We start from the raw sequence: 10165 nt of genomic DNA on the forward strand, positions 1-10165 counted from the left end.
TTTTTTCTTAAGTATCTGGTGTTTTATACACTAGTATACACAAACTGGAGCTAGAAAAAATAAGAGGTATAATTTTAAAATTCAACCTGAAATTTTTGATGTCAGGATGCTACCTAAGCAAGAACTCTGCCTTTATCAGAAAACAGGTAACATCTCACGGTTCTCAAGAAAAATCTTTAGAAAAATTAATGCAAGTAAAATTAGCCTGATAAATGATGTGCAGAAATCTGTTTTTTGAATGCCTCTATTGTCTAAAAAACACTCCTGTACAACACAGTTTAAGACAATATAGACATCACAGGAGTTATTTTCTGCAGTTCTTCTGATGAATTCTGAAGAGGTAATTCTCTGATGTCTTCCCCTCTCCCACCTCAAGTCATCGTTATATATACTCACAATGTACAGAAAGCAAGCTGTTTCAGACCAACAAGATAAAATCTCAACTCAAAAACCAGAGGCTGATCTTAGAGATGAACAAAGAAAAAAGGTAGCAATAATTTTGGGAAGATCAGAAGAAATTATAAAGCTAACTGTAAATTTGCAAGATGTTTAAAGGAAAGAATACAAGAAGCAAAATAAAAGAAAGTGGGACATTAAAATGGAGAAAAACAACTCAACAAAGTTGAGTTGAAAGTTACTCCTCTATTTTCACATTACACATACTCAGCATACCCAAGAGTTTCCAAAGGCCATTACAATGGATTACTGTCAAAACGTTGGCTTCGGAGCACCTAATATAAACAGAAATCACCACTCAGCTTCAGTCTTGAATAAAGGCAAAAGAAAAGTCCAGTATTTCATTTCTGGTCAAATGTAAACAGTCGTTGGCAGACCAAAAGGAGCTTGCTCACATGACATTATCTGTGGGAAAACTAGAACCTCAACTGCAATGTACACAAATCAGAGTTACCAAGATATATTATTTACAAAAGTTCCTGGCTTTTAAAGGAATTCAGAATAATATATTAATATAACTTACCAGGAGGTACAGGTGGAGGAAAGCCAGGAAACTGTGGAGGTGGGATCCCAGGGGGAAGCGTTGGGATTCCCATAGGAGGGCGATTCAAATGAGGTGGAAAAGACATTCTTGCAGTCACAATCTGTAAAAAAAACAGAAAAGGAAACTTATACTAGTCAGTTCCCAAATGTGAATTACAAAAGCAGTGAAGTGGTAAATGTCTGTAATTATTTAAAATTTTTATATGGACATTCAACTACAAACTAAAACTTTTTTTTTTCAACTTTTTTTTCCCCAGCTATTCAATTATGTTAGAGATGTAGTAAAAGTCTTCTCTCTCAATTAAAAACAGCACTTCTAAGGAAATGTATCAGAATGAAGTGAAAAACAAAGCTATATCTGATTCCTCATACCAATAAGAGCATTTAACAGTTTGTACAGTTTCTTTAAAATAAAGCTATCTTTGCAGTATTAGAAAGCAAAACTGATCTTGTAACACATTTTCAATAGAGCAAGTAGTTCTGTTGTACAAGAAATGATCACACACAATACAACTGTAGAACAAGACACCAGAAAGAAGTGGGACATTTGCAATGCTCAGCACCAACGGGAGCTGTATTTAAGATGACATTGGGGAGATTCTCAAATCCCAGCAGAGAGAGAGTTAAAAGCTTCAAAGAGGGTTCTGTGATCTATTTTTAACTTCCCAGTCCAAAAATCTCCTAGAGCACAACTTGGACATTAGCCCATGAGCTGAGGGTCAACATGCTCCCATAGAGAGTAAAGATCATTTCAAACACCCTTTTCTATTCAGATTATTATTTTACATGCATATTACTGACCCTGAAACAGAGACCCCCCAGTCATAAAACACTCAAGATCACCCTTAATACAACTAAGGCATGCATTCTTGCTTCCAGTATTGTTTCAGTAACCTTACACAGTCAAGTCTTCATGGAAGGCTGGCCCTCAGGTCTAAAGAAACCAAAAGTGGTCACAATATTGTTGCTGAGCATATACCTACATTCACAGTGCAGTGAGGAAGCATTGGAGAAATTCACACACAGTGGATCATGTGGATATGAATCATGAAGACACAGTATCACAAGTGACAAGAACCCAGTAAGCTGTCGGCAGAAACATTTGCGTTTCTCATTGGACTCTATAGGCTGCCTTACAACCTACAGTGACGGATCTGCACTGCAACTGCTTTCCAAACAGGCAACCGTGAGTCAAAACTCAAGCAAGGCTGTCTGGAGAAAAAGAGTTATGTTAAGCAAAATCCTGATACATGCAACAGAACTGTAGATTGTAACATGCTTTCTTCAAGCCAGGAACACACTGGCACTGAACATTTTTTTGCTCTTTGCTGGAGACAGATGTAGCTTCCAGACTTATTCAAGAGCAAAGCCATTAGTATTAAAAACTAGAAGTAAAAGACAGTATCAGTACTCTACCATAATAGCAGGTACATCTGAAAGATGTAAAAAATTCTAATAACATAGCCACATAGAAAAACTTTATTCCCTCAGATTCTGAAAACAACTATGAGAGATAAATGTATATAGCAGACTGGAAAGGATGAAAGAGAAACCCAGATGTATTTAGTAATACCTTCTAAAATATGTAATGTGTATGTAACGTAATGTAACCCTATCATATAAGTCATCCAAGGAAACATTTACAACTACATAAATTACACAAGGTATGTGATGAGGGCATTCATTAACCCCTAAGGGCATTTATCAATAATATCACCAGGCAAAACTATGAACACTCCTGTGACACAAGGTCTAAGATGGCAGAAGAAATAAGAGAGCAAATGTAACATTTTTCCAACTGTTCAATAAAGCTTTTATGCAATCTAATAAAGATAAAACCTCCCCTCCCTTTTAGAATCCATATGCCTAAGGACACATTTCCTTTCTGCAATTCCTGAATTTTTAAAACCGTATAAGAAAAGCAGCAAATATGTATGCCATTTTATTTTTTAAAAAGTTACTTACTGTCTCCTCAGACTACATGTACATCAGCTGACATTCATCTAGAATCTGGAACTTGTATGGTATGGAAGGGAACAGAACTCCCTTATCTGCCTTGGTATCACTACTTCAAACTTTCACACACACACAAAAAAATAACCAACAGAAAACCCACAAAATTAAGATCTTTAAGGCTCCCAATTCGTACCTACATTTCAAGCTGATAAACAACTGGATGAAATTCAAAGCTATTTTGGGGCAGATGGTACAAACAATAAGCTACTGGGTCTGAAATGTTTCTAAACAGGCTACAACAGAGTTGCACCATCGGAGGTCCACACAATGTTAATGCATGGTCTGTAAAACATGTAAGAATAACTGGCGAAGTAATTTTCCAGGCTGCCTGTAGGTGCAACCCCTTCTCTCACTCTGATAAGCACTTTATCTGAGCCATTGCTTTGGAGATGCCAACAAAAAAAGCCCGGGGACTAAGAAGTGCATCAGTTCTTTGAATTAAAAGATGCTGAAACATACCATAGCCAGTGGATGTTAAATATGCACAGAGAAGGGACTGTTTGGTTGGGGTTTTTAATCATTTAAATTAAAAACCCAAAGATTTAGCAGTCAACTAAGTTACTGCTGCTTCATAAAAGGAGAAAGGCAGTAAGAAGCGAACAAACTTAGTCTTTCAATCTTTTTGGGCAGATGATGTGGAACACACTGTTACATACAGGGCTTCAACAGTCCATTTCAAAGCACTCCCTTCTTTCTCCCCCCACCCCCCATAGATGTACAATTATTTTCAGAGCAGCTAGAAAGCTGCTCTTACTGACTTAATTCTTACATGGACCAACCCTAGCAACTCTGCTGCCTGTGGCATTTAAGATCAAAAGTAGAACTAAGGAAAGCCCGGGTCTCCGTCTCACTACTCTGTGTAACTGCTAATGTGAAAGCAGCAGAGAGAACGCCGTTATGAAAGCTGTGAGGACTGAGACACCAGGAGTGAAACTGCTCACTGGAGAAGTGAGAGATCTGGACAAGGGAGGAAGATGCATCCAAGATACCACAATCAAAGGAACTGCACAACACATCCTTTTCTGTCAGGAGCTAGAGAACACACCAAAAACGTAGATCCTCTTTCAACAGTCAGAGGGGCTCTGCATCAAATTTCTAAGCAACTACAAATCAAAGGTTAGGTATGAAAATTTAGGAGATGCTAAGCTGGATCTATGTAGAATACACTTGCACACATCTCAGGGACAGTATCTTGAACTTCTCTGCAGACTGTCTTCCTACCTTGCCAGTACAGTTCAGTGATTAATTTCTGATACATTTACTGTGATCTCAGGAATGTACATGGTGATCTTCCAACTTCCCCAACTTATTCAAATGTCTAAATAAGAAACTAAACAGTCCTGACATATTTTTAAAACCTCAGCTGACTTAAGGAAGTATTGCCTCTAGTGAAACTGAATGTAAGCAGCATTCTTGACAGCTGCAGTTTAAGTAGCAGCTCTCTAAGCAAGAGTTTAACTTGTATGAATGTTACAGTGGTCACAAAAATACAGGAGAAAGAAAAGCAGTGGTCAACTGGCCCGATAACACTCAAAATACTGAAATAACATCTTTACCTCCCAAAATGATGGATTTATGTCAGGTCTCAGACTCAAAGTGCAGCCAGTTTAGGCTGCGTCTGTGCCAGCAAGCAATACAACAAGAACAAGTCTGTTAAACAAAACTAATGGAAATGTGGACCCTAATGTCTACACTACATGTTTTGGGGAGGCCAACCCCACTAAAACAAATGCCAGTTTGTAGGTATGAGTGCATTTTTAATATATTTTCATCCAAAAGGAATCCAGCTTATCCACTGCAATAGCACAAACCAATATGAAATAAACTTCCTAAGTAATGATGACTGTGAGACTTTCTTCAAGAGCACACCCTTGATCCAAGGGAACACAGTAACATAGGGGAACACTTTATTAGCCTTGGGCCATTTCTCTAAGCTGCAGAATAATTATAAAATTGATGGCAAAACACCTAAGTTTACTCTATGCAGACCCAGCTCAAAAACAGCCTGAGCTATTAAGGCAAGTACTACATAAACACAGCTATAATATTCCAGGTTCAGCTTTGGCCCAGAAGGAATTCAGCTGCTTTCTACACTGCACTTCTGACTTAAGTCCTGGTAGAACCAAGCAATATGCAGAGCAATGTGCATCAATTTCCTGAAACTTGGAGAGAGTACAGGGATATATCCATAGGTTCTAAGGTTTGGTAAAATCCATTGAGACTGGTTAATCCTGTCATGGTGAGATCCCTGCTGGGATGGAGCTCTGTCCAATAGGAACATGCTGGCTCTGATTTACAACTGATCAAATGCAGACAGCTCACCTTAGGGCTGGAGTCAAGCGTCTGAGTCCACACAGAACTCAAAACTACTATGAAAAAGGGTCACCGCCACCCAGACACCGCTGCCCTGTTTCTTCTTTATCACCTCTGACTCCTAGAAGTCCCAATAAGAGGGGACTGAGATTGTACTGGTCTGGCTGCACTGTTAGCACAGTAATTTCTTTTTAATCATAGCATTCTTTTAACCTTCTGTTTTACTGATCCTATTTTTTTAAAAATAGGGATGAAGAGATATGCCATAAGCAGAACCTAAACTCAATAAAAATTTCTGGTAAAGAACATATTTTAAATTAACAATTCCATCATCTAGTGAGGGCAGTGTCGTAATTCTACCAGTTACAGGATTTATATTAGTATCTCTGTTTAGACATCAGAAACTTTATGTGCAAAAGTTTTATTTATTTAGAAACTTGCAAAAACATCTTAACCAATTTCAAAGCACTGAAGTTCCCCATGAACCAACCAGTTGCAATACTTACTACTGCTACACCAAACAAAGTTAAAACTGTCTGCAAAACCCCTCAAGTCTTAATACACAAACAAACTTCATGTGTCTTAGGAATACATACATGAGGTGTCATAGCAACAGTGACAGTATGGCTGATATAGTTTGATTTAATTTTATCTGATTTCAACTTCCTTTCAGTATTTTCCCCAAACACTTCTGCACCACAAAAAGTCTGTACCCTTAGTCTAGAGTAAGTTGCACAAAACAACTGTGCAGGCTGAAGAAAACATACACAACAAACCCGTGTATTAAAGTCTGTTCTATCACACAGGTTTATGTGTTGGTCCCACACCATGGGTGGATATTTAAGCCATTCCATCACAAAAACAACCTCCTAGTTTGTCACCCAACTAAGGTGCTGTTTATATTATTATTTGTCATCAAAAAAATCTCCCTAAAAGAAAAATCTTCTATTCCAAGCCAACTGGTTTCCTCAGTGAAAATGACCACTTTCTCAGACCCCTAGAGTTTTCTCCAAAATGGCCTGCAAGCAAAGCAAGATTTAAATGTTAAACACAACAGACATGGGGAGAGATAAAATATATTATAGATTTCCTAAGCTAAGAACAAAAATACCAGTATTTGCTCTAACTTGTTTTTCAGAGGTGACCTAGAAAGAGTTTAGTAATTGCTGTGGAACAGCCGCATCCCACACTGTTACTATGAAGCAGCACAAAAAGCAACGTGTTTACCCCAACCAAAGACTCAGTCCAAAAGCCCTTTAGGTAGAGGTCTATTAAGTATGTCATCAAAACTTTAAGATACTTGATTTAATTCCGAATTCTGTGCCTCTGCACCCATACAAAGCCCTGGTTAGTGAAGTAAGTGGCTTTCCATTCTAACTTGGCTATTGACTCTTCCCAAAACAGAAACATGGCTGTGGCATTACAACATTTACACGAATGAGCATTTAGAGGCAGAGAAACAAGCAAACACAAAGCACTCTGATCAATGCCACTCCTTCACAGAGAAAGTAAGAAACTCTCCTATTCTTCCTTTTAATTCGTTCTGAACTCACTCCATAAATGCTGATGCAATACCTGAAGTAATGCTTTCCTGCCACACACAAAAAAAGGACTAAAATGCAGTGTTGTGTGCATTGTAGTCTGAATGGGCTAAGAAATATAAAACTTTTGAGAGCTAACTTTCTCTAAGGCCGTTAACGACCTAAAAAAAGAAACAACAAAACCATTAGTTGTGTTCAGGATATTCCCCGGGTTGAAACAAAAAACTCCCCTTCAAGCAGACAAAGGTCTTTTTCTTCAACGGAAAAAGACATCATGAGAAAAACATGCCGTGTGCGCATCACAACGGCTCCTGACACGGATGAATCACTCTTGATTATTTTACCTAGGACCTGCTAACACGTGTTTTAAAATGACCACGCCAATCCACACTAAGGACAATAACTTCCTTGTCGCAATATATCGCGTCTCCTACCGTGATCGGTTTCCCCGACGTGCAAGAGTAAAAATCCCACCCACAGTCCAAGGCGGCCGGGCCCGGGGGGCAGCGTCGGGCGCCAGCAAAGCTCCGCGCCGGTCCTGGTGCCGGGCGTGCGACGGGCTCCCCTCGCCTCCCGCGAGGCCGCTCCCCAACCTCCGCCGGGGCCGGCGGAATGGAGTCCCACGCGTCCCAGAGGGAGAGGAAGCGAACGGGCCTCGCGAGCACCGCCCCGAGGCCGCTGGCCCGTTCCACGCCCCGTCCAGGCCCGAGCCGCCTCCCCAGCCAGCCCCCGCCGCGGCCCAGCGGCCTCGGCCCGGTCCCGGCCGCGCCTCCGCCCAGCGGGCGGCCGAGGCGCCACCACCGTGCGCCCTCCCTCCCTGCCTCCCTGTTCCCCGCGCAGCCCCTCGGTTCTCACCCCTCGGCTGCGGAGCGGGGCGGGGATGGCGCGGGGAAGGCGCTGGGCCGGCTGAGGCCCCGCTAGGCCGCGAACACACCGCGCCGAGCCGCTGCCGCCGCGCCGCGCGGGGTCATGTGACCCGCCTCTTCCGCCAGGGGCCCGGCGTGCACCGCGCGCCCCACCACAGAGGCGGCCGTGCCAGAGCGCCCCCTCCCGCGCCCGGGCAGTACCGCGGCGACCATAGAGCGGCGGCGGGCAGAGGGGCCGGGGCAGCCAAAGGGCATGCGCGCTGCCGCCATCTTTGGTTCGGCGGCGACGCGGGGCCGTGACCCGGTTCGGAGCTCCTCCATGTCGAGGTCCGGTGCCGCCGATCGGGGCTAGGGCCGGCTGGAGGCCCCGGCAAGCCCCCGGCAAGTCTCCGGCTGTGGGTGGCACGGAGCCTGGCCTGTCTGTCATTCGTCATGGCCCTCTCAGCCAGTCACTCAGGCCATGCTGAGCTGCGACCTGCCCGTGACGGTGGTCGGGACGGGCTGTACCGCAGTCAGAGAATCCCCTCCCGCATTGTTTGGCACGCAGCCCAGGATACAGCTGGTTTTCATGGAAGGTTCTGTGTGCTGTAAAAAACCGAAGAATTTACACAGCATAAAGATTGTGTCTTAGGCAGCTGTGTGTTCATCAGAAAGATATCACTGCTGTTGGGCCTAGCCATGGTCTACAACTGGTAGTTTCTCTGACCTACTTTCAGCATTTAGACTACATTAAGAGACAATTTTCAACGTGACCTGCAAGACAGTAATTGCTGTAGTTACACCACTGGTGGCAAGGAGTTGGAAGTGGAAAGAGGAAGCGACTATGAATGAGAGGAACGTGATCTTACAGATTATTACGAGGTAGACCACAAAATGAACATGTACATAAATCTGTTTAAAAAATGTTGGATTAGCTAAGGAAAAAGTGTTGTATTTTCCATTGTTTAAAGAAAAGTACTCAAAAGACAAATGTCCAATGACAAAATCTCCACCTGGAGAATGACTTCTTCAGTACAAACCAGATTAAAACTGGCTGGCTGATGTCATATGTGCTACTGAAAAACCAACAACTGTGTTGGAACTAAGGTCCTGTTCATCATCTTGCTTTACCTGATGTGTAAGGGTAAATATTTTAGCAATAAGAGATTTAAGAAATACTTCAAGTTTGAATGTAATTTTTATCCCACCAGAAATAGCATTTTTACTTTCTGTTAATAACAGCTTATTCTAAAGAGGTGGCCTATCTCCCTTAAACTAATACATATTTAGTAACTACTTTACTGACTGTGTTAATATGTAAAATAATTTATAAGCATACCTAAGAAAAGCAAGGAAAAGAGAAAGGGCATGACAAAAATTTTCAGAATCTTCTCTGTGTTGTTTTCTCACACAACAACAGCTCAGCTTAAAGAAATGTGAATCCTAAAGTGATTTGTACTGCTGTAATAAGTTTTTATTTACAGGAAACATTCCAAAGGCTTTGCTTATGTAGAGGTTCATCTTTTTTTTAGCCAAAGAAATAGGCTATTTTGCATTTATTCTTCTTACACAAATCAACTGTAGCCTTCTGTATCTTTCTTAATCAAGGAAGAATAGCAGCAGAAGCATCCAGTAAATGTAGCTACTTTCCTGTCTTTACTCTTTCTGCTATGGGATTTTAGAATTGCCCATCCCTAGTGCCTGTATTATCTTCCTGCCTTTTAGTTATGCAACTGAGATCCCTTTTCCAGATACTGATCACAGTTCACATTCTTCAGTTCTCACTGCAAACTCCAGGATTTTGTGCTCAAGCTAGTCATGAAGATTGCAGTACATGGCTTTTAATATTAAGGTTAAAATTAAGAGGTGCTCTTTTTGTCTGGTAATTGTCTTGTATTTCAAGCATGAGAAATCATTCAAAAAATGTTAGGCAGCACCTCAGAGTACAGGGTTCACATTGTTTCTAGACTATGCATTCTAAACATTATATATACATTTTTTCTTCCCTTCCTCATGTCCTTTAATTGCTCCCTCCATCACATTACCAGTCTAAATAGAGGCACTCAGAGGAAGATCCCTTAGATGCCAGACTCATTGATCTCATTCCTCGGCTCCTCTGAATAGTATTGTGAGATTTAAAAGTTTCTACCTCATATGTATTAGTTATATTCATTACTCAGGATTTTTTTCAGTCTGAAGACATTTGGTTCACCAAAACTTTATTCTTACCTAGATGTCAGTCAATTTTGTCAATCTCTTAAATTATCTTTTATGCAAAATACCGAGTGAAAATACATTATTGTAACAGCATGAAAGAGAACAGGGAAGAGAGTTACTGTGCCAGTCTTCAGTCATTCATCATCACTAAGCTGCATAAAAGAAATAATTAAATCATGTATATGCCTACACAAAAATATATATATAGTACAATCTAGTATAACAGAAGTACTT

At 41.3% G+C, this 10165-nt stretch overlaps 1 protein-coding gene across 2 annotated transcripts in view; it reads right to left on the reverse strand.

Annotated features, from left to right (window-relative positions):
* RBM25 (RNA binding motif protein 25) overlaps window positions 1–7839 on the reverse strand; it is a 32820-nt gene extending 24981 nt beyond the window's left edge. For both annotated transcript variants that reach the window (XM_030949096.1, XM_030949095.1), the window contains exons 1-2: window positions 7725–7839; window positions 980–1100 (exon numbers count right to left, since the gene is read on the reverse strand). In XM_030949096.1, coding sequence (XP_030804956.1) covers window positions 980–1085 — 106 coding nt within the window. In that variant the 5' untranslated portion in view covers window positions 1086–1100; window positions 7725–7839. The remainder of the gene's footprint in view (window positions 1–979; window positions 1101–7724) is intronic.
* Window positions 7840–10165: the final 2326 nt, after the last annotated feature.

Source organism: Camarhynchus parvulus, chromosome 5 (assembly GCF_901933205.1).
Source record: "Camarhynchus parvulus chromosome 5, STF_HiC, whole genome shotgun sequence".
NCBI classification, from domain to species: Eukaryota; Metazoa; Chordata; class Aves; order Passeriformes; family Thraupidae; genus Camarhynchus; species Camarhynchus parvulus.